At 49.3% G+C, this 25090-nt stretch overlaps 1 protein-coding gene across 1 annotated transcript in view; it reads left to right on the top strand.

Moving 5' to 3' along the window:
• Positions 1-25090, top strand: part of DNHD1 (dynein heavy chain domain 1) — a 178169-nt gene that overhangs the window by 64462 nt on the left and 88617 nt on the right. Inside the window, exons 18-20 of the mRNA XM_084616938.1 lie at positions 528-619; positions 14879-15095; positions 16414-16539. Of these exons, the coding sequence (XP_084473064.1) occupies positions 528-619; positions 14879-15095; positions 16414-16539 (435 nt within the window). The remainder of the gene's footprint in view (positions 1-527; positions 620-14878; positions 15096-16413; positions 16540-25090) is intronic.

Raw genomic sequence — 25090 nt, 5'->3', positions numbered from 1 at the left:
TGGCAAATTGAAAAGGGGTCAGAGAAGAGTGACAGCGATTCAAGGTCTGGAAAACCTGCCTTCTAGTGAGAGACACCAGGAGCTCAGTCTGGCTAGGTGAAGGGGTCCTGGTCGACAAATACCTACATGAGGAGAGGCTTCTGTGAGCCACTTGCTCTGCGATCTCCCAGCCAAAGGCAGAGTTAAACAACTTCAGCCTGGAAATCAGGTGCAGATGTGTAAATTGTGTGTGGAATGAGTCCGGAGCAGCTCCCCCAGGGATGGGGTAGTTTCCCCATCATTGGGATTTAGAGAGGCTCTTTCTAAAAGCCTGGCTCTGGCTCAGCTGTTAGGTACCCGCTGGACACAAGCGTCACTCTCTGTACAGGAGCTAATGGTCCCTTCAGGCCTTGAAATCTATGAACATGTCTGGGGCTTGGGGCCTGCAGCTTTGCCTGTGCCTGCTGGAGCCCAGGACTCCCTGCAGCCTCTGCGAGAGGGTCTGGGCACTGGGGTGCTGACAGTAACCCCCTTGTGTTCTCTTGCAGCAATGGGAGTGAAGTGCCCTGGCAACCTGCAGTTCACGCTGGGCCAGCTGCTCTCCTACCCATTACTGGAGCACAGCGACACTATCCTCAAGGTGAGAGAGGCCCACTGCTGCCCTGTGGGATGGGGGCTCGGCTGTGGCCAAATGGCTATGGAGCGGGGAGGATGCTGGCACCCATCACTGTGGGACCTGGATCCATGGGCAGGCTCACCCTGCCATGTGACTCTCGGTGTTGCGTGGTCAGGATCAGTGATAGCATGGGTTCAACATGGGTAGTTTGGACTCCATATGGGTGGCCTTCCCCTCTGGTCCCACTGGGGGCACTGAGCTGGGCACCCCAGCCCAGATGCTGAGTGGCTGGAAGCGTGGAGTTGAGGGGATGGGTTTCCCCTGTATAGTCCTGATCTGGGGAAGGACCTCCTGTGACCATGGTGTCCCCAGATGGCTGAGAGGCTCTGAAACTTCAGGGAGTTCTGTTCTCAGGCAGTGGGGTGGGTCTGGAGGGGAAGTGAAGGCAGCTGTAAAAATTATATATATAAAAACAAATGGAAGAAAGGGGAAGTTGCTAGTAATATAAATCTGAAGCTAGGAATTGTAGAAAATCGAAAGCCAAGGGGAATAAGGAGAAATCTATGGCCAGCAGATGAGTTTTCAAGTATATTAGGAACAAAAAAAATCCTAATAATGGTATTTGTCCATTACTAAATGGAAATGGTAGAATTATCAAAAATAATAGGCAGATGTGTTAAATAAATGTTCTGTATTTGAAAAAAACCCAGGTGATGTCATCATGCCCTATCATGATGGTAACACTCTTTTCATTTCACTAGTATCTCAGGAGGATTTTAAACGAACTACAGTGACTCCAGAGTGTGGGTACCAACCTCAGGGCGACTGTTAGGAACCAGGGCACAAAACAACTGGTTATCAAGCGTGAACTCCTCAGGCACTATAACAGCCTGGACACGGAGTCACAGACGGTCCCCTTGGGTACGCCACTCTGTCTTGCCACCCCAATACCTTTATGATAGAAGGTCCCTTACACCAAAGGTCACAGCACAGCATCCGATGAAGTGAGCTGTAGCTCACGAAAGCTCATGCTCAAATAAATTGGTTAGTCTCTAAGGTGCCACAAGTCCTCCTTTTCTTTTAGCAATATTCAGGTTGCTCCTAGTCCCAAAGGACCAGTCGCTTACCCAAGGTCAGTTGCATTTTAGATCTCTCACCAAAGACAATGCTTGTAGCCAATCCTATAATAAACTAGCTAAAAGTAATACTAAATAGGAAAAGGAAACAAGAGAATTATTTACAAGGTAAAAGCAGGTAAACATACATATGCAAATGAGTGACAATCTTAAGTTTCAAAAAATAATAGAAGCTTCTGTAAGCAAGTTCTATATGTTCTTTGGAATCATAGAATCATGGAATATCAGGGTTGGAAGGGACCTCAGGAGGTCATCTAGTCCAACCCCCTGCTCAAAGCAGGACCGATCCCTGACTAAATCATCCCAGCCAGGGCTTTGTTAAGCCTGACCTTAAAAACTTCTAAGGAAGGAGATTCCACCACCTCCCTAGGTAACGCATTCCAGTGTTTCACCACCCTCATAGTGAAAAACTTTTTCCTAATGTCCAACCTAAATCTCCCCCACTGCAACTTGAGACCATTACTCCTCATTCTGTCATCTGCTACCACTGAGAACAGTCTAGATCCATCCTCTTTGGAACCCCCTTTCAGATAGTTGAAAGCAGCTATCAAACCCCCCGTCAATTCTTCTCTTCTGCAGACTAAACAATCCGAGTTCCCTCAGCTTCTCCTCATAAGTCATGTGTTCCAGTCCCCTAATCATTTTTGTTGCCCTCCGCTGGACTCTTTCCAATTTTTCCACATCCTTCTTGCAGTGTGGGGTCCAAAACTGGACACAGTACTCCAGATGAGGCCTCACCAATGTCGAATGGAGGGGAACGATCACGTTCCTCGATCTGCTGGCAATGCCCCTACTTATACAGCCCAAAATCCCATTGGCCTTCTTGGCAACAAGGGCACACTGTTGACTCATATCCAGCTTCTCATCCACTGTAACCCCTAGGTCCTTCTCTGCAGAACTGCTGCCTAGCCATTCGGTCCCTAGTCTGTAGCAGTGCATTGGATTCTTCCGTCCTAAGTGCAGGACTCTGCACTTGTCCTTGTTGAACCTCATCAGATTTCTTTTGGCCCAATCCTCCAGTTTGTCTAGGTCCCTCTGTACCCTATCCCTACCTGCATAGTATCTAGGGGACTAGTATCTAGGGGGTGGGATAAGTGTGTATGATCGTTGCAGAGCCCTAGAGGGCAGGTGTGTGCAGGGGTCTAGACACAGAGAATGGGCAACACCCTGTTTCCTGGCAACTGATTGCTTGGCTCTTCCCCCTGCAAGGTGAGAGCTAAAGGGTTGGAGAACAAAGGAATCGGTGCCCTCCTGGCCCTGGAAAGGGACAAAGCCCAGAGGAGGAGGGGCTGGAGAGAGTTTCAGTTTGGGGCTGGCTGTGGACATGGAGTGAAGGGCAGATGGGGTTGTCTGGCTCACTGCCCCCCAAAATGGACCCAGCTGAGGGGTCCTGTTCTCTGCACCTACAAGCTCTGTTTTAGACCATGTTGTTAGGGGGCTTATTCCTTCACCCACTTACTTCCTTGGTCCTTCTCGCATGAACAGAGAGCAACAATACCCGAAGTCCAAAGGTGCAAACAATTCGATGTTTATTGGGGTGAACTTCCAGCAAGCATGATTCCAGTTTCCTTCCTTAGTATCCTCCTTCCCAGCTCTGACACCACAGAGCCTTACACCTGTGTCCCTGTTCCGATTCCTGCCCTTAGCCAAGCATGATTCCAACTTCCTTACTCCCATTCCCTGTTCCCATTTCCCCCTTTAGCAAAACATGATTCCAATTTTCTTACCCCCATTCCCATTTCCCATCTCCCCCTTTAGCAAAACATGATTCCAATTTTCTTACCCCCATTCCCTGTTCCCATCTCACACACCCACATGCCCACCCCCACCCACACCCAGTCACTTCCTCATTGACTACAGATTATATAGTAAAACTTGAGTTCTGCTTAGCTATACCTTAACCAATCATTTTCCTGAAATTTAACTAACCAATCCTAACATATTGTAACATGATTATGTAACCAATTATATCCCACCACCTTAATTAGTTTACACCCAGCAAAATTAATTATACAGCAGACAGGAACAATCACAGAACCAGACAGAGATTATACAGACAAACAACAGCAAAGTGGGAACTATAATGACAAGACAATACAGAAGTGAGGATTTCACATCCCAGCTATTGATAAGTGAGTTCTTGCCAGACAGGATGCTATCAAACTAAGTTTCCTTTTACATTTTCTAGGCACTTCCCTTTCTCTGGAGGTGATAGGAATACAGTCCTGTCCTGATAGTGCCTAACAGCCCAATAGCACCTTCTTTCAATGTGACTAGTTTGGAATGTGAGGAGGTGACCGTTCGCTTCCCAGTTTATGGCTGCCTCTGCTGCTTAGCCAAAGGCCTTAGCCTAAGCACAGGGCCTCAGACTGTCACAGTAAGAGAAGGACCTTACACCAGCAGACAGTGATTTTGATTCTTTCTTTTATACCTCTATCACTAGCCAAGTGATAAGAATACACCTAAATTCTTAGAGTATAGGCCTTTACAGACAGGCCTGAATATCTGTATCCTAACACATGTTCCTGTTGTCTAATAAACCCTCTGTTTTCCTGGCTGGCTGAGAGTCACGTCTGACTGCGGAGTTGGGGGGCAGGTCCCTCTGGCTTCCCCAGGACCCCACCTGGGCAGACTCGCTGTGGGAAGCCCTCGGAGGGGCAGAGGAGGCTGAATGCTCCGAGGTCAGACCCAGGAAGGTGGAAGTTGTGTGAGCTGTTTGCCCTGGGGACAGGCTGCTCTCAGAGAGGAGACTTCCCCAGAGTCCTGCCTGGCTCCATAGGGAGCAGTTTCAGAGCATCACCCAGGGACTCCGTGACTGGCTGCTCTAGCCTTTGTTCCTGGTACAGTGTGAGGAACTTAGAATCATAGAATATCAGGGTTGGAAGGGACCCCAGAAGGTCATCTAGTCCAACCCCCTGCTCGAAGCAGGACCAATTCCCAGTTAAATCATCCCAGCCAGGGCTTTGTTAAGCCTGACCTTAAAAACTTCTAAGGAAGGAGATTCCACCACCTCCTTAGGTAACGCATTCCAGTGTTTCACCACCCTCATAGTGAAAAACTTTTTCCTAATGTCCAACCTAAATCTCCCCCACTGCAACTTGAGACCATTACTCCTCATTCTGTCATCTGCTACCACTGAGAACAGTCTAGATCCATCCTCTTTGGAACCCCCTTTCAGATAGTTGAAAGCAGCTATCAAACCCCCCGTCAATTCTTCTCTTCTGCAGACTAAACAATCCGAGTTCCCTCAGCTTCTCCTCATAAGTCATGTGTTCCAGTCCCCTAATCATTTTTGTTGCCCTCCGCTGGACTCTTTCCAATTTTTCCACATCCTTCTTGCAGTGTGGGGTCCAAAACTGGACACAGTACTCCAGATGAGGCCTCACCAATGTCGAATGGAGGGGAACGATCACGTTCCTCGATCTGCTGGCAATGCCCCTACTTATACAGCCCAAAATCCCATTGGCCTTCTTGGCAACAAGGGCACACTGTTGACTCATATCCAGCTTCTCATCCACTGTAACCCCTAGGTCCTTCTCTGCAGAACTGCTGCCTAGCCATTCGGTCCCTAGTCTGTAGCAGTGCATTGGATTCTTCCGTCCTAAGTGCAGGACTCTGCACTTGTCCTTGTTGAACCTCATCAGATTTCTTTTGGCCCAATCCTCCAGTTTGTCTAGGTCCCTCTGTACCCTATCCCTACCTGCATAGTATCTAGGGGACTAGTATCTAGGGGGTGGGATAAGTGTGTATGATCGTTGCAGAGCCCTAGAGGGCAGGTGTGTGCAGGGGTCTAGACACAGAGAATGGGCAACACCCTGTTTCCTGGCAACTGATTGCTTGGCTCTTCCCCCTGCAAGGTGAGAGCTAAAGGGTTGGAGAACAAAGGAATCGGTGCCCTCCTGGCCCTGGAAAGGGACAAAGCCCAGAGGAGGAGGGGCTGGAGAGAGTTTCAGTTTGGGGCTGGCTGTGGACATGGAGTGAAGGGCAGATGGGGTTGTCTGGCTCACTGCCCCCCAAAATGGACCCAGCTGAGGGGTCCTGTTCTCTGCACCTACAAGCTCTGTTTTAGACCATGTTGTTAGGGGGCTTATTCCTTCACCCACTTACTTCCTTGGTCCTTCTCGCATGAACAGAGAGCAACAATACCCGAAGTCCAAAGGTGCAAACAATTCGATGTTTATTGGGGTGAACTTCCAGCAAGCATGATTCCAGTTTCCTTCCTTAGTATCCTCCTTCCCAGCTCTGACACCACAGAGCCTTACACCTGTGTCCCTGTTCCGATTCCTGCCCTTAGCCAAGCATGATTCCAACTTCCTTACTCCCATTCCCTGTTCCCATTTCCCCCTTTAGCAAAACATGATTCCAATTTTCTTACCCCCATTCCCATTTCCCATCTCCCCCTTTAGCAAAACATGATTCCAATTTTCTTACCCCCATTCCCTGTTCCCATCTCACACACCCACATGCCCACCCCCACCCACACCCAGTCACTTCCTCATTGACTACAGATTATATAGTAAAACTTGAGTTCTGCTTAGCTATACCTTAACCAATCATTTTCCTGAAATTTAACTAACCAATCCTAACATATTGTAACATGATTATGTAACCAATTATATCCCACCACCTTAATTAGTTTACACCCAGCAAAATTAATTATACAGCAGACAGGAACAATCACAGAACCAGACAGAGATTATACAGACAAACAACAGCAAAGTGGGAACTATAATGACAAGACAATACAGAAGTGAGGATTTCACATCCCAGCTATTGATAAGTGAGTTCTTGCCAGACAGGATGCTATCAAACTAAGTTTCCTTTTACATTTTCTAGGCACTTCCCTTTCTCTGGAGGTGATAGGAATACAGTCCTGTCCTGATAGTGCCTAACAGCCCAATAGCACCTTCTTTCAATGTGACTAGTTTGGAATGTGAGGAGGTGACCGTTCGCTTCCCAGTTTATGGCTGCCTCTGCTGCTTAGCCAAAGGCCTTAGCCTAAGCACAGGGCCTCAGACTGTCACAGTAAGAGAAGGACCTTACACCAGCAGACAGTGATTTTGATTCTTTCTTTTATACCTCTATCACTAGCCAAGTGATAAGAATACACCTAAATTCTTAGAGTATAGGCCTTTACAGACAGGCCTGAATATCTGTATCCTAACACATGTTCCTGTTGTCTAATAAACCCTCTGTTTTCCTGGCTGGCTGAGAGTCACGTCTGACTGCGGAGTTGGGGGGCAGGTCCCTCTGGCTTCCCCAGGACCCCACCTGGGCAGACTCGCTGTGGGAAGCCCTCGGAGGGGCAGAGGAGGCTGAATGCTCCGAGGTCAGACCCAGGAAGGTGGAAGTTGTGTGAGCTGTTTGCCCTGGGGACAGGCTGCTCTCAGAGAGGAGACTTCCCCAGAGTCCTGCCTGGCTCCATAGGGAGCAGTTTCAGAGCATCACCCAGGGACTCCGTGACTGGCTGCTCTAGCCTTTGTTCCTGGTACAGTGTGAGGAACTTAGAATCATAGAATATCAGGGTTGGAAGGGACCCCAGAAGGTCATCTAGTCCAACCCCCTGCTCGAAGCAGGACCAATTCCCAGTTAAATCATCCCAGCCAGGGCTTTGTTAAGCCTGACCTTAAAAACTTCTAAGGAAGGAGATTCCACCACCTCCCTAGGTAACGCATTCCAGTGTTTCACCACCCTCATAGTGAAAAACTTTTTCCTAATGTCCAACCTAAATCTCCCCCACTGCAACTTGAGACCATTACTCCTCATTCTGTCATCTGCTACCACTGAGAACAGTCTAGATCCATCCTCTTTGGAACCCCCTTTCAGATAGTTGAAAGCAGCTATCAAACCCCCCGTCAATTCTTCTCTTCTGCAGACTAAACAATCCGAGTTCCCTCAGCTTCTCCTCATAAGTCATGTGTTCCAGTCCCCTAATCATTTTTGTTGCCCTCCGCTGGACTCTTTCCAATTTTTCCACATCCTTCTTGCAGTGTGGGGTCCAAAACTGGACACAGTACTCCAGATGAGGCCTCACCAATGTCGAATGGAGGGGAACGATCACGTTCCTCGATCTGCTGGCAATGCCCCTACTTATACAGCCCAAAATCCCATTGGCCTTCTTGGCAACAAGGGCACACTGTTGACTCATATCCAGCTTCTCATCCACTGTAACCCCTAGGTCCTTCTCTGCAGAACTGCTGCCTAGCCATTCGGTCCCTAGTCTGTAGCAGTGCATTGGATTCTTCCGTCCTAAGTGCAGGACTCTGCACTTGTCCTTGTTGAACCTCATCAGATTTCTTTTGGCCCAATCCTCCAGTTTGTCTAGGTCCCTCTGTACCCTATCCCTACCTGCATAGTATCTAGGGGACTAGTATCTAGGGGGTGGGATAAGTGTGTATGATCGTTGCAGAGCCCTAGAGGGCAGGTGTGTGCAGGGGTCTAGACACAGAGAATGGGCAACACCCTGTTTCCTGGCAACTGATTGCTTGGCTCTTCCCCCTGCAAGGTGAGAGCTAAAGGGTTGGAGAACAAAGGAATCGGTGCCCTCCTGGCCCTGGAAAGGGACAAAGCCCAGAGGAGGAGGGGCTGGAGACAGTTTCAGTTTGGGGCTGGCTGTGGACATGGAGTGAAGGGCAGATGGGGTTGTCTGGCTCACTGCCCCCCAAAATGGACCCAGCTGAGGGGTCCTGTTCTCTGCACCTACAAGCTCTGTTTTAGACCATGTTGTTAGGGGGCTTATTCCTTCACCCACTTACTTCCTTGGTCCTTCTCGCATGAACAGAGAGCAACAATACCCGAAGTCCAAAGGTGCAAACAATTCGATGTTTATTGGGGTGAACTTCCAGCAAGCATGATTCCAGTTTCCTTCCTTAGTATCCTCCTTCCCAGCTCTGACACCACAGAGCCTTACACCTGTGTCCCTGTTCCGATTCCTGCCCTTAGCCAAGCATGATTCCAACTTCCTTACTCCCATTCCCTGTTCCCATTTCCCCCTTTAGCAAAACATGATTCCAATTTTCTTACCCCCATTCCCATTTCCCATCTCCCCCTTTAGCAAAACATGATTCCAATTTTCTTACCCCCATTCCCTGTTCCCATCTCACACACCCACATGCCCACCCCCACCCACACCCAGTCACTTCCTCATTGACTACAGATTATATAGTAAAACTTGAGTTCTGCTTAGCTATACCTTAACCAATCATTTTCCTGAAATTTAACTAACCAATCCTAACATATTGTAACATGATTATGTAACCAATTATATCCCACCACCTTAATTAGTTTACACCCAGCAAAATTAATTATACAGCAGACAGGAACAATCACAGAACCAGACAGAGATTATACAGACAAACAACAGCAAAGTGGGAACTATAATGACAAGACAATACAGAAGTGAGGATTTCACATCCCAGCTATTGATAAGTGAGTTCTTGCCAGACAGGATGCTATCAAACTAAGTTTCCTTTTACATTTTCTAGGCACTTCCCTTTCTCTGGAGGTGATAGGAATACAGTCCTGTCCTGATAGTGCCTAACAGCCCAATAGCACCTTCTTTCAATGTGACTAGTTTGGAATGTGAGGAGGTGACCGTTCGCTTCCCAGTTTATGGCTGCCTCTGCTGCTTAGCCAAAGGCCTTAGCCTAAGCACAGGGCCTCAGACTGTCACAGTAAGAGAAGGACCTTACACCAGCAGATAGTGATTTTGATTCTTTCTTTTATACCTCTATAATTAGCCAAGTGATAAGAATACACCTAAATTCTTAAAGTATAGGCCTTTACAGACAGGCCTGAATATCTGTATCCTAACACATGTTCCTGTTGTCTAATAAACCCTCTGTTTTCCTGGCTGGCTGAGAGTCACGTCTGACTGCGGAGTTGGGGGGCAGGTCCCTCTGGCTTCCCCAGGACCCCACCTGGGCAGACTCGCTGTGGGAAGCCCTCGGAGGGGCAGAGGAGGCTGAATGCTCCGAGGTCAGACCCAGGAAGGTGGAAGTTGTGTGAGCTGTTTGCCCTGGGGACAGGCTGCTCTCAGAGAGGAGACTTCCCCAGAGTCCTGCCTGGCTCCATAGGGAGCAGTTTCAGAGCATCACCCAGGGACTCCGTGACTGGCTGCTCTAGCCTTTGTTCCTGGTACAGTGTGAGGAACTTAGAATCATAGAATATCAGGGTTGGAAGGGACCCCAGAAGGTCATCTAGTCCAACCCCCTGCTCGAAGCAGGACCAATTCCCAGTTAAATCATCCCAGCCAGGGCTTTGTCAAGCCTGACCTTAAAAACCTCTAAGGAAGGAGATTCTACCACCTCCCTAGGTAACGCATTCCAGTGTTTCACCACCCTCTTAGTGAAAAAGTTTTTCCTAATATCCAATCTAAACCTCCCCCACTGCAACTTGAGACCATTACTCCTCATTCTGTCATCTGCTACCATTGAGAACAGTCTAGAGAACTTGACTGGCCATCTGTAACAATGCTGGTTCTAGCGGGACCCAGCTGAGAGTGCCAATTCAGGACAAATTGCTTCAAGCAGGGAAGTTACAGGCTGGGATTTCTATGCATACCAAGGCAAACCAAACCAGCCAAACAGAGAAGACTTTGGTTTTACCCCACTGGCTAACCGCAAGTCACACAAGCAATTCCCTTAGACACTCCAATTTCCCAGTATCACCACCAGTGTCACTCATTATGGGGACAGATGGTTATGAAAACCAGTACCCCAGTAAAAGAGAAAAGGTTCTCTTGATCCCAAAGGACCAAGCCCCAGACCCAGGTCAATATACAAATCAGATCTTACCCACAAATCACGCTGTTGCCAATCCTTTCGAACCTAAAATCTAAAGGTTTAGTCATAAAAGGAAAAACATAGAGATGAGAATTGGTTCAATGGAATCAATGACATACAGTAACGGCCAAGTTCTTGGTTCATGCTTGTAGCAGTGATGGAATAAACTGCAGGTTCAAATCAAGACTCTGGAGGACATCCACAACTGGGTCATCAGTCCTTTGTGTAGAGCTTTCATTTGTAGCAAAGTCCCTCCAGAGGTATGAAGCAGGATTGAAGACAAGATGGAGGAGCTGCAGCAGCTTTTTACAATCTCTTGCCATGTGGTCTCTGCTTTCTTTGTCCCAAAGACAAGCTGCCCATCCCATGGCCTGGAAACACCTCAGAGTCCTGTCCATAGGCAGGTCCCTGCATACCTTGCTGAGTCGCAAGGTGTGTCTGCCTTCTCTCAATGGGTCAGTTGTATAGTTGATGGTCCTTAATGGACCATCCAGAAGGCTGAGCAGAGTTGACACCAACTTGTCTGCGGTGTCACCCAGAAGCATAGCACAAGTTTGGAATACAGACAGTACAGAGCCAATACTTACATCTTTAAATACAAAAATGATACATGCATATAGACAGCATCATCCTAACCAGCAAACCATACCCTTGTCTTAGACGCCTTATTTGACCCCCTTTATACAAGATTTGGTGCCACTGCAGGGGCTTGGTTGCAACAATGATCTATACGGTCCCAGTTCATGTCAATCACGTCATAGAGGTCTCCGTTGTCTAGGCGCTCTCTCTGAGCAGTCTCCGTTGTCTAGATGCTCTCTCTGAGCGGTCTCCATTGTCTTCGAGCTCTCTCTGAGTGGTCTCCTTTGTCTTCGAGTTCTCCCTGAGAGGTCTCCACTGTCTAGGCGCTCTCTCTGAGTGGTCTCCATTGTCTAGGCGCTCTCTCTGAGAGGTCTTCATTGTCTAGGAACTCTCTCTGAACAGTCTCCATTCTCTACGAGCTGTCTTCGAGAGGTCTCCATAGTGACAGGTTTGGTCACAGAGACCCCCTTGGGACTGTCACCTGACGTGCTGAAACTACCTCTGAGCCCGTTTTTCCTGTCAGCTTGGGACTCCAGAACCCTGTCTTGTTGAGCCAGACACGCAAGCCTGCTGCAAAACAGACCCGTGGTCTGAACCATGTCCCCAAAGCTGCAGGTTTAAACTGAAAACCACTCAGCAGGTACTCCTGTCTGAGCACCCAGACACCCAGCTCCCAATGGGATCCAAACCCCAAATAAATCCATTTTACTCTGTATAAAGATTATGTAGGGTAAACTCATAAATTGTTTGCTCTCTATATCGCTGATAGAGAGATACGCACAGCTGTTTGCTCCACCAGGTATTAATCACTTACTGTGGGTTCAATAATAAACAAAAGTGATTTTATTAAGAATAAAAAGTAGGATTAAGTGGTTCCAAGTAATAACAGACAGAACAAAGTAAGTCACCAAGTAAAATAAAGCAAAAACACTCAAATCTAAGCCTAATACATTGAGAAACTAAATACAGGTAAATATCACCCTCAGAGATGTTCCAATAAACTTCTTTCACAGACTAGACTCCTTCTTAGTCTGGGCCCAATCTTTTCCCCTGGTACAGTTCTTGTTAGTTCCAGGTCAGGTGGTAACTAGGGGATTTTCCATGACTGCAGCCCCTTATGTTCTGTTCCACCCCCTTTTATATCTTTGGCACCAGGCAGGAATCCTTTGTCTCTCTCTGGGTTCCCACCCTTCCTTCTAAATGGAAAAGCACCAGGTTTAAGATGGATTCCAGTACCAGGTGACATGGTCACATGTCCTGTGAGACCTCAAGCCTCCATTCTTTCCGTCCTGACTCACGGGAACACAGGAAGTCTTACAAGTAAACAGAGCCATTTACAACCAATTGTCCTAGTTAATGGAGCCATCAAGATGCCAAGCCACCATTAATGGCCCACACTTTGCATAGTTACTTCAGAGTAATACTTTGTATTTCTAGCTTCAGAGACGAGAATGATACATTCATACAAATAGGATGAACACACTCATTAGATTATAAGCTTTATAAAGTAATGATACTTTACTGGAGACCTTTTGCATGAAGTATATTCCAGTTATATTATATTCACACTCATTAGCATATTTTCATAAAGCATATGGAGGGCAATGTCAAATTCATTGTCTACGAGCTCTATCTGAGAGGTCTCTATTGTCTAGGCACTCTCTCTGAGCGGTCTCCATTTGTCTACAAGCTTTCTCTGAGTGGTCTCCGTTGTCTAGGAGCTTTCTCTGAGCGGTCTCCGTTGTTTAGGAGCTTTCTCTGAGCGGTCTCCGTTGTCTAGGAGCTTTCTCTGAGCGGTCTCCTTTGTCTAGGAGCTCTCTCTGAGAGCTCTCCTTTGTCTAGGAGCTCTCTCTGAGTGGTCTGAGTTGTCTGGGTGCTCTCTTTGAACGGTCTCCGCTGTCCAGGCGCTCTCTCTGAGCGGTCTCCACTGTCCAGGCGCTCTCTCTGAGCGGTCTCCGCTGTCCAGGCGCTCTCTCTGAGCGGTCTCCGCTGTCCAGGCGCTCTCTCTGAGCGGTCTCCGCTGTCCAGGCGCTCTCTCTGAGCGGTCTCCGCTGTCCAGGCGCTCTCTCTGAGCGGTCTCCGCTGTCCAGGCGCTCTCTCTGAGCGGTCTCCGCTGTCCAGGCGCTCTCTCTGAGCGGTCTCCGCTGTCCAGGCGCTCTCTCTGAGCGGTCTCCGCTGTCCAGGCGCTCTCTCTGAGCGGTCTCCGTTGTCTAGGAGCTCTCTCTGAGCGGTCTCTGTGTCTAGGAGCTCTCTCTGAGCGGTCTCTGTGTCTAGGAGCTCTCTCTGAGCGGTCTCTGTGTCTAGGAGCTCTCTCTGAGCGGTCTCTGTGTCTAGGAGCTCTCTCTGAGCGGTCTCTGTGTCTAGGAGCTCTCTCTGAGCGGTCTCTGTGTCTAGGCGCTCTCTCTGAGCGGTCTCTGTGTCTAGGCGCTCTCTCTGAGCGGTCTCTGTGTCTAGGCGCTCTCTCTGAGCGGTCTCTGTGTCTAGGCGCTCTCTCTGAGCGGTCTCTGTGTCTAGGCGCTCTCTCTGAGCGGTCTCTGTGTCTAGGAGCTCTCTCTGAGCGGTCTCTGTGTCTAGGAGCTCTCTCTGAGCGGTCTCTGTGTCTAGGCGCTCTCTCTGAGCAGTCTCTGTGTCTAGGCGCTCTCTCTGAGCAGTCTCTGTGTCTAGGCGCTCTCTCTGAGCAGTCTCTGTGTCTAGGCGCTCTCTCTGAGCGGTCTCCACTGTCTAGGCGCTCTCTCTGAGCGGTCTCCACTGTCTAGGCGCTCTCTCTGAGCGGTCTCCACTGTCTAGGCGCTCTCTCTGAGCGGTCTCCGCTGTCTAGGCGCTCTCTCTGAGCGGTCTCTGCTGTCTAGGCGCTCTCTCTGAGCGGTCTCTGCTGTCTAGGCGCTCTCTCTGAGCAGTCTCTGCTGTCTAGGCGCTCTCTCTGAGCAGTCTCCGCTGTCTAGGCGCTCTCTCTGAGCCGTTACCTTTGTCTACAGTTCCTGAGATAGTGGATTCTTTCCTTGATGGGCTATCAGTATGTTTGGCTCCTCTGTTGTTGTACCTGAAAGGCTGGTTGTGGGTGTTCCCAACCTCACCACCGATTTCAGAAACACACACATAGCAAAAGTTCCTAACATCCCATACAGTGACAGCACACACAATCCAACAGGACATTAATATTCAACAGATCAAGATGCCTCAGAAGGCATCCTTTGTACCAGGCATACTTTTATTATATGACAGGGGTGAATATAGGGGGATTTCAGGGAGCTGCTTTGAGGTACAGAGTCCCACGGGGGGCATGGAGGAATGTTCTGGTGGGTGGGGTGAGCAGCGACCCCTGGCAGCTCGGGCCAACTCTGCATGGCGGTGCTCAGGGAAGAACACCACCTCCACCCCCTGACTCACGGCAGCAGGCCACCCAGGGTCAGTGTCCACATCTGCTGCTGGTGTGCCAATTTCTGCTCCTGGCAGCCTCCGTGCCCAGCACTGGCTCTGCCCCCAGAGACTGCCGCTCGTGCCTTCCCACACCCTGAAAAGCTGAGGGGGGAGGTGTGGGTATTGTGTCTATTTTTGTCTCGGGTATGGGGGCGCAACCAAAAAGTGTAAATCAAGGGGGGTCTCAGCTCAAAAACTTTGAAAACTGCTGGATTAGCAGAAAAGGCTCCAACCTGTCGTGGCACTGCCCTAAGCAGCAGGACTGCCTGTCTCTCACGGAGCTGCTGCAAGCCTGAATGCGCACAGCCGGGGCTGCAGCTCACGCCTGCTCCTGCTGCTCCCACTCAGCATGTGTTTGGTGCCCCCAGATCTGGTCAAGTGAGCGAGGCCGTTGCCACTCCCTGGACGTCCTGCGCCAGCTGCAGAAGGCCTGGGCTGAGAGGCAGTTCCGCTTGGTCAACTTCATCCTGAACGTGCCCTACCAGGCCCCACTGCCTGACCGTGCCCGCCGCCCACCCAGCAGGCGCTGCCGCCCACCCAAGCAGGAGTACGTTTCCAAGGACAGCGGCACCTTCGTGCTGGCTGGTGAGTGCTGCATGAGCAGTGGGCCCATAGTCATTGATATCAGGGCTTGATTGACCAGGGGGGTGTATCAGAGATTCACAGGTCTGGGCTATGCCCCAGCTTGAAACCAGTCCCTTGGGAGCGAACCCTATAGTGTGCTGGGCCCCAAAGAGCCACACAGGGCAGGCCTGCAGCCTCCAAGACTATGAGACTTGGCCTTTGGGCACCAGCAAACCTGCCTCTCCCCGTGGCTTCCTGTAGTGATTCCAGCCCAGCCAGGTGCCTGTGGGAGGCTGGTACTGGCCCCGTCAGGGCGCCAAGCTCTCAGGGAGCATTTGCAGTGATACCAGGCAGCCTTTGCAAACAAGGTAACATTTTATTAGTCACCTGGCTACAGAATCCAAAAGGTCTTGGCTAGCTCAGAGAGGCAAAGGTGAAGCCATATCCACCCCGGCCAAGCCAGTGCAAAACACCAGTCAAGTGCCTGTCTCTGTCCTGACCCATTCCCAGGGCAGAGCAGCCAACGTCTTCAGAAACCCCTGCTGGCCATCTCCAGTCCTTTGTCTCCAGGCAGGGCATGTGGAGTTCACAATCCCACCTGCCAGAGCTCCCCACTGCTGAGTGTTGGGCATTCCGTCGTTGGGACTTCCTAGTGTTTCTCTGACCCGGTGTTAATCTGGCTCGGTTTCAACTAGTTCCTTAACTACCCTGTTTATTCCATCCAGGCAGCACGGTGGCCCCCACAGGTAGCAATGCAAAGTATAGAGGAAACTGAGGCATGTGAAGGAATAATGAAAATATTACCAAAAATTCCCACTTTGTCACAGGCTGCACGGGGGGGTCGGGGGGAGGTGGGTCTGAGCAGAGCTGCAACCAGAGCCAGCACTCTCCCTCCCAGGGAGACATGGGGCAGCTGTTGTTCTCTGACTACCCGCTCCTTTCACCTCTGAGACTGGCCAGACCACGGCTCCGAGTCCCCTTGGGACATGGACTCCGCTCTGTCCAATGAAGCCACCTGGAGTTCCCAGGAGTCTCTCCTAGGAGTGTAGGACTTGAGCTGCTGTGGTCCTGGCTGGTTCCCATCCTCACTGGAAGTTTCAGGCTCCAGACTTGGGGGAAACTCACCCATCCCACCCACTGTCCCAGAGTCCAGAGCTGGGGCAGCAGCGCCCCAGGAGTGTCCACAGCTCAGAGGGTCTCCATCACCAAGGTACAGAGCTTATGCTGGGCCAATGCCCCTGTGTGTACACCTGTGTGCAAGGCCTCAGCTGTGGCTCCAGCACCTCTTTGGGCCTCTTGGGGTTGCCAGAGTCTTCACCTCTTCTCTCCCTGAATCCAGACACAGCAGAACTCAAAGCCCTGATGGAGAAAAGCCTGCTAACCTTGAAGAACATCATCCTCTCACCCCACGCCATGGAGCTCCGGGAGGAGGCAGAGAGCTGGATCAGTACCTTGCGTGGCTTTGGTGAGGGCCTGGGGGTGTGAAGGGGAAATGTTTGGCCAGAAGCTGGGAGTGGGTGACAGGGGATGGATCACTTGATGATGACCTGTTCTGTTCATTCCCTTTGGGGCACCTGGCACTGGTTGGGCAGGAGGGGGTGACAGGTTGATTTCCGCCCAGGTGTTCCCTTTTCTTACAGCTGCTTTGCTTGGTGTTGGCTTCTCCTTTCACGGTCTGCCTGCACCACAATGTGAGCCCAGGCTCTGCGGGAACTGGTGTTTGCAGGCCTGGGCTTGAACATCCACACTGAATACTGATCCTAGGGTTCGGATTTCTGGACCAGGAACTCATACCCATGCTCACGTGTCCACACTGCACGACGCAGAGCCCAGTCCAACCAGCTTCTCCCAGGCTTCCTCGTGCCCTCCCCAGCTGTAGCCTCTGTAGCCTTGTTTGAGGTGCACTGTGGGAAAACGTGACTGTCCATCCCATGGCACTTGACAGGAAGTTCTTGCAGCCCACCAACGCTTCCAGCCAAGCTGTCTTGTGGGTCTGCACCAGGAGTGCTGGAGCCTGTGTAGAAGTGGGGGTGTGGGGGGGTTGGCGCCAGAGCTGTGGCTACCCTGCTCCTCCTCTTCCCCCCGAGGCCCCACCCCGAGGGCCCACCCCCGGCCAGGCTGGAAGCTGAAGTCAGGCCATGATAAGAGTTGCCCAGGGAGCCCAGGCCACTGTGGGGATCCCTGGACCCTCCACCTGCCCTGGCCAGGGGCCTGAAAGCAAGCCCCCAGCCATGTCCCCACTCCCTTTGAGAGAATGGACTTTCCAAACTGCGCCAGACCATTGATGGGATCCACATGCCCACAGCTTGCCCTCCTCAAAGGGCGCTACTCCATTGTTATGCAGGCCCTTTTGGGCCACAGAAGCCAATTTGTGAACACCAGTGTGGCCTGCAATGAAAAAGTTCATGATGCCAGGGCTTTCCTCTGATCAGGGGTCTACATTCATGGACACTATTCCCTTCAAATGATACCAAAGGACATAATGGGAGTTACTGTCCCTACTGTTATTCTAGGGGACCCTGCATACCCCCTTTTGTCTTGGCTTATGAAGCCATCTTCTGTTCTCCAAGGGCTTGGTGTGGGTGTAGAGGGGTGGTTGAATGTGCGATTGGCAGATTGAAATCTCACTGGCGCTGTTTATAGAACTGTTTTGATCCCAGTGTTATTAATGCTGTCTGCATCACTGTGTCTTGCTGTGCCCGTCACAATCTTTGTGAATCCAAAGGTGGGCCGTTTGCCCTGGGTGGCTAAACTGGTACACTCAGCCAGCAAGTGCACATGGGCAACGGACACCAGGGATGCTTTGTGTGCTCACACGATGGACTTGCACGGACCAGCAGAGGAGGGAGAATAAGATATTTGTAGAGCAATTTTTATAGTAAATGAAGTTTTTCAAGCGATTGCCGTGTCCATCCCACTTCAGCTGTGTGCACACCCAATGCACCAGCGTCAGAGATTTCCCTAAGTGATACCTGTTGGGGCAGCATATGCTCATGCTGCTGTTTGTGGTCTAAAGGTCAGAGCCATAGCCACCCCCCCTCAGTTCCTTCTTACGATCTGTGATGGCTGTCAGAGCATGCTACCGCAAGTCTTTTCCTCTTTCTTAGTGTTTTTTAGTTTACGTAGTTGGTATTTGTTAGCAGTCTTAGTGTAGTGTTTTAGCAGTAGGGTTCCCTTTTCTTTTACTAGTGTACTTCCTTTATGCTTCATTTCCTGTCAGTTCTGGGCACCGATGCCCAGTGCTGGGGCATGCCTTGGTTCATGGGCTTCAAACCTTGCAATGGATGCCAATACCAGTCAGTGACCCGCACTCCAGGTGCTTGAAGTGCCTAGGAGAAGCTCACATCAGTGACGATTGCCAGATTTGCAGGGACTTTAAGCCCGGAACCTAAAAGGACCAGGAGGTCAGATTTGAGGACTTCAGTAACTCAGCTAGAGGTTATGGGTCTACTGCAGAAATGGACGGGCAAGGTTATCTGGCCTGTGATGTGCAGAAGGTCAGAATTGATGATCACGATAGTCCCTTCTGGCCTTAGTGGTCTGTGAGTCAGGTTAAAGCCCCTCCTTATGGACGCAGCCCTGCTCCCAGCCTTGCAACCTTCCCGCTCAGGGCAGTCACCAACCACCGCCACTTGCGTTAGGAACGCTCCTCCTGTTGAGGCAGAGTTTCAGCGCTGATCTCTGATACCCAAGAAGAAACACTGGAAGATGGCATTGAGGGACCCATGATCCAGAAGCTCGAGATCCCAGGTACCACTGTCCAGCAATCAACGTGGGAAGCAGGATACAGTGTGCTTTGAGCCAAGGCCCTGCCTGGTGCACGTGGAGCCTCTGGCAGGGTTGTCGACTGGTACCAGTACCATTGAATGCCAGCCTGTTCCTCTGTGCCGTCCTCTCTGGCTCAGCAGCAGCGAGAGACTCTCCCGGTGCTGTTGTGTAGTCATAAAATGTTATGTTTGTATTTTGTACCATTTAAAATAAAGGCCTAATGTGCCATTAATAAAAATGCATCAGCCAGAATTTCTTTGTGTCTGGCCTGATTTCAAGGTCACCACTTCATTACAGGCTTAGCATTTTAAAATAAGTTAAAAAATGCCATAATTGTTTTTCTTCTGCATTGCAATTTGATGTTCCTGTTCAAAATGTTTTGTGTAAATTAATTCTGTTTTGTATATAAATAAAAAATAAATATTAAAAAATAAGTATAAAAGCCATCACTAAACCAAATATTCTAAAAAAAAACCCCAAACAAATGCAAGGGCGCCAAAGAATTGCTACATGCCCCTATTAAAATATCAAAAAATAGCAAATTAACAACTCTAAAAATAAAACAGGCACCTATCAATAAAAACAAATAGTTGTAATCAAAAACCAGCATAAAATAACTCCCTAAAAATTAATAAAAAAAACAAAATAAAAAATAAAAAACTATTTAAAAAAACAAACACTCATCGAACAACAATTGATTACAGCATGATGGTGCAAAACTCATTGGTCCCAATAAAAAAAATCACTATATAAACAGGGTGACTTGCCTTAAAACTTTGGATTCGTCCTGCCAAGACTTCCCCAAAGCATCATGTCATGATCGACAGAACCCAGCTCCTCCCTACCCGTGATCAACCTAGCTGGCCACTAGATTGATCCAAACTCTAAACTAGTAACTATAACATTGACTGGCGGGGCAGAGTGTGTGTGTGTGTGTGTAATTAAATGAATATGCTAATTGTTGTATCTTCAATAAAAGCGGCGTATGGCCTTTTCCCCTCAAAAAAATCCCGTGCGCTTCTTATAAGCACAACAGTCACACCAAAGCATGCAGTCTGCCAAGTCTGTTGGTGCAGAACATGCCAGCTGCTAGAGTTCAGCATCCAGTCCGGTGGGCACCTCCAGACACTGGTATCCCCTTGTGAGGTGCTGTCGAGGGGCAAACCAGATGTGATTTCCCTGGTGCTGTCCACTCTGGACTCCTGTCACTGTTCCCTGGCACCCAGAGGCATGGCACCTCCTTGGTTAAAAGACTCAGGTTCATTGTCTGAGTCAGAAGTTGGATCTTATGTCTTGGCCACATCACATAAACCATCACTCTTCTCCAAGAAGTTCTCACTCTGGTATCCAGCAGTGGCTCTGCGTTGGCCAGTCAGTAGGGAGCCTTGGTTGGGAAGAAGTGAAGAACATAAGAACGGCCAGACTGGGTCAGACCAATGGTCCAGCTAGCTCTCTCTCCTTTCTTCCCACAGTGGCCAGTGCTAGAGCTTCAGGGGGAATGTACAGAACAGGGCAATTTGAGTGACTCACCTGTCTTCTCCTCCCGGCTTCTGGTAGTCAGAGGTTTAGGGTTGCCCCCAGCATGGGGTTGCATCCCTGACCATCTTGGCCATTAGCTTTGATAGACCTGTCCTCCATGAACTTATCTGGTTCTTCTTTGAGTGACGTCCTTATGGGTGCTCCACTTGTAGGTGCAGCAGTGCCCCCTGCAGCTGGTATTGGAGATCTTCATCAGCAGTCCCCATTGGACTTCTCCCATCTCATGCAGTGTGCAGGACGTATATATAGCGCTGTGTGGTCCAGCCACCCCTAATTCCTTCTCTACCACCTTTGGCCTGGGACAGAATCCACAGCAGAGCCCGCTTCTCCTATTCCTTCAGTAGATAGTATCTTACCTGCTAGCGTAGCATAGTTAGTATTTTCTTCTTCTTCTCTTTTCTTCTCCTAAAAAAATTTTTTTTTTCTATTGGTTTTGTTTAACTTTACCTCTACAGTTATCTCACTGTGACGTTGCACCCCATAAGGCTTTATGGAAATATGCTTATGAATGTATATATGACATAACTGGAATATGTTTTATGCTACATATGCCATGTAACATATCTCTGTAAAGGTTATGATCTACTGAATCTAGTCCTCCTTTTTGTATGCATGTATCATCTTTGTATTTGAAGTTATGAATATTGGCTGTGTACTTGCTTGATTTTAAGTAGCCTTAGTAAAGCATTTGGTCAGCTTCTTGAGAAAGGAATGTGCAAGTTAAGTGCCCAGTCAAGAAACACTTAATGGACAATAGATCTTGGAAGGCTCCAATCCACATAAGAAGTCTACTTGAGAACGTTCAAGGTAGCATGTGAACCATGGCTGCTACCTGTAAGTTCTGAGTCATGCATAGACATGTGACTTGCCCATGTGACTCCAAAACTCCATCTTGTAGCTGGGATTCTACACAGGGGGAGGGAGGGGTGTCCACCCACAAGAGGAAGTCTATTTAAATCCCTGGGAGACCCCTCCATTTCGTCTTCAGCTGGCTCAAGAGATAGCCTCTCCACCCCCAAAGGATACCTGAAGGAAACTGGAACAAAGGACAGTAACTACAGGTGGTGTGAATGATTGCTGGACCCAGACTAGAAGGAGACTAGTCTGTAAAAGGAAGTTTACTGGAACACCTCTGAGGGTGAGGTTTTGTCTGTATTCAGTCTTCTTACTATATGAGGCATAGGCTTGTGTGTTTTATTTTACTTGTAATTCACTTTGTTCTGTCTCTTACTACTTGGAACCACTTAAATCCTACTTTCTGTAGTTAATAAAATCACTTTTTACTTATTATTTAACCCAGAGTATGTATTAATACCGGGGGAGGCCGGTGGCGGGGGCGACGACCGGCTGTGCGTATCTCTTTATCAGTGTTATAGAGGGCGAACAATTTATGAGTTTACCCTGTATAAGCTTTATACAGGGTAAAATGGATTTATTTGGGGTTTGGACCCCATTGGGAGTTGGACATCTGAGTGTTAAAGATAGGAACACTTCTTAAGCTGCTTTTCAGTTAAGCCTGCAGTTTGTGGGAACATGGTTCAAACCTCGGTCTGTGTTTGTAGCCAGCAAGCATGTCTGGCACAACCAGGCAGGGTTCTGGAGTCCAAAGTTGGCAGGGAAGGCAGGAGCAGAAGTAGTCTTAGCACATCGGTTGGCAGCCCCGAAGGAGTTTCTGTGATCCAACCTGTCACACTCATAGCTAGGTTTCTCTTTTTTCCTGCTTCCTGCCTGGGAAGCCTTTTTCTGTCACCCTTATACCTGAATCCTCTGGGTTTAAGAGGTGTGTTTCCTGCAGGGCTACTTTCCCAGTAACGGACGGCCAAACTAAGTGCATCCACTGTTTGGGAGAGGGGACACATCCTGCAAAAGTGTTCCCACTGCCTCGAACTTCTCCTCATAGAGAAATTGCTGCAGCTGGCATTGGATCTGGGCCCAGACTCCTCCCCAGAGAGGGTCCCACACAGTTCTAGGTCATCTGCTAATCCTCACTCCCCACATCCTGTGAAGAGAAAGTCATCCCTTTCTTGCTTGGACAGAAAGAAATGGGCTCCCTCCTCACACTCTGAGGTGCACATCATCGGAACACCATCCCTGGCCAGGTCTGTGGCCTCAACATTATCTGGCAGGGGACACAGCTCCAGGGCCCGTCCAAGTCCCTCTGGTACTGACTCAAAGAAAAGGTCTACAGACCCTAACTGGGCAAACCTACAGCTCTGAGGAATGAGACAGGCCAAATGCAGGAGCTACGGCGCTAGCACCCTTTCCTATATCAACGAAGTCGTCAGCACCGAGTAAGCCCTTGGCACCATCCAAATCATTGGCCCCTGGCCAAGTCTTCAGTGCCAACCAAGCCATCAGCACTGACCAAATCTTCAGTGCCAACCAAGTTTCTGGTGCCATCTACTGACACCTCAGGGGCATACACCCTTCCTTTGGCACCGTCTTTACACTACCACTGATGATGCTTTTTCCCCCTCCACAAGACTTTAGATACTATAAAGACCTGTTAGTATCAGACACTCCTTCGATATGACCTCCCCTGACTTTCACCCTCCTCTCCAGACTCACGACACTCCCCCCTCTCTCTGCCTTGGATCATAGAATATCAGGGTTTGAAGGGACCTCAGGAAGTCATCAAAGCAGGATCAATCCCCAATTTTTGCCCCAGATCCCAAATGGCCCCCTCAAGGATTGAACTCACAACCCTGGGTTTAGCAGGCCAATGCTCAAACCACTGAGCTATCCCTCCCCCCCAAGGGATGGTACCTCCCTTCCCCAGCGATGAGGATAAAGAGGAGGAGGAAGACATCACTTCCTCATCTACTAGACAAATCACACCTGCTCATCCTCACTACCCATGGTCTACCTCTGGTCTTCAGTCTTGGCAGGAACCACCATGGATGCAGCTACATGTGCCACTCCCTCCAAACTGACCATATTCGGACTCTTGGGTCATGTGCAGGGCACAATTCGAAAGCTCTCCCAGAGAGCAAAGCTGGAGACCTACACCTCTCCCTTCTCCATCAGTCTCTTGCCCTCTGGAAGCTGAACCCCCGCTGTTACCAACTGAAGAGGAAGAACAAGAGGAGCAACAGAAGGAGGAGGCTCCACCAACACTAGGTTTTTCCTTCTTCCCTGTTGAGGCTATCGTGCCTCCACCCCTACGTCTGCCAACAACTTCAGGCACTTTCAAGATCTATTCCACAGGATTGCAGACTTCCTACAGATCCTTTTGGAGGAAGTCAAGGACCAGCAGCATAAACTACTGGATATCTCTACACATTCTCTTCCTCCAAGATTGCTCTACCCATCAACAAGGCTCTTTTTGACCCCACAAAGGTGTTGTGGCAGACCCCGGCATCCATCCCTCCGACCTGCAAATGCACCAACAAGAAATACTCTGTTCTGGCAAAGGACACAGAATTTCTGTTCTTGCACACACCCACCCAAATTCTTTGGTAGTCAATGTGGTGCAAGAGAAAGGCTGTCAATATCAATCTCATTCTAGTCATCCAGACAGAGATCGGAAATGCCTAGACTTGTTTGGATGCAAAGCGTAGTCATCAGCCATGCTCCAATTTAGAATCTCAAACTACAAAGCCCTTATGGCTAAGTATAACTACTTAAACTACTCCATAAGAACATAAGAATGGCCATACTAGGTCAGACCAAAGGTCCATTTAGCCCAGTATCCTATCTTCCGACAGTGGCCAATGCTAGGTGCTTCAGAGGGAATGAACAGAACAGGTAATCATCAAGTGATCCAACCTCTGCCACCCATTCCCAGCTTCTGGCAAATTGGAGGAACTCTGCCAGGACATACCAAAGGCCAAGAAAGAGCAATTCCAGTCCCTGATATCGGAAAGGCACCTCCCAGCTCAAACAGCCCTACTAGCCTCATTAGACTTTGCAGATACTGCTACCCGATCCATCGCAACTGCTGTGGTTAGGAGGAATGCATCCTGGCTCCACCTCTTGGGTTTTCCTAAGGAGGTACAAACCACGGTAGAGGACTTATCTTTTGAGGGCCAGAAACTATTCTCGGAGTACATGGACGATTCTCTATACTCCTTTAAGGACTCCCAAGCTACATTCTGATCTCTTGGCATCTACACGCCAGCGCCAAAGAGACCTCATGGAAGTACCAACTCCCGCCACAATCCTGAACACAGCAGTACACTCCTTAACAGCACTATGACACCCAGCGCCAAAAACAGAGGCCTCCTACCAAATGTAGACAACCCACTGTTCAAGAGGCTACCTCTCTCACACATCCACTGAAGCAGCAATTTTGAAGGTGTGGTCAAGGCTCTGAGACTCCTTCCCCTCTTCCAGTCATTCTCAGCATCTTCAAGGTCCTAGCAGTTTGGCAACTGTTTAGCTCCATTTTCCCCATCTTGGAGACTCATCACCTCAGACAGGTGGGTGCTAGAAATAAGCAAGGAAGGATACTCCATCCCCTTCCTATCTATCCCACTTGCCATCCCCCCTCCTGGTCCCTCTTCATGGACCCTCTCACAATTCCATTTATTTATTCTAAAAAATAAATCCTCTTCTGCAACTGGGAGCCATAATACTGGTCCCTTCCCAGCATGTGAGACAGGGTTTCTAATCCCACTATTTCCTGATCCAGAAGAAATTCAGTGGCTGGCGACCCATCCTGGATCTTCGCAATCTAAACAAGTTTGTCAAACTGCAACATTTTAAGG

This window comes from Lepidochelys olivacea, assembly GCF_965140295.1.
Source record: "Lepidochelys olivacea isolate rLepOli2 genome assembly, chromosome: 1".
NCBI classification, from domain to species: domain Eukaryota; kingdom Metazoa; phylum Chordata; order Testudines; family Cheloniidae; genus Lepidochelys; species Lepidochelys olivacea.
The sequence above is the reverse complement of the archived record's forward strand: the minus strand, read 5'-3'. Positions and strand labels throughout refer to the sequence as shown.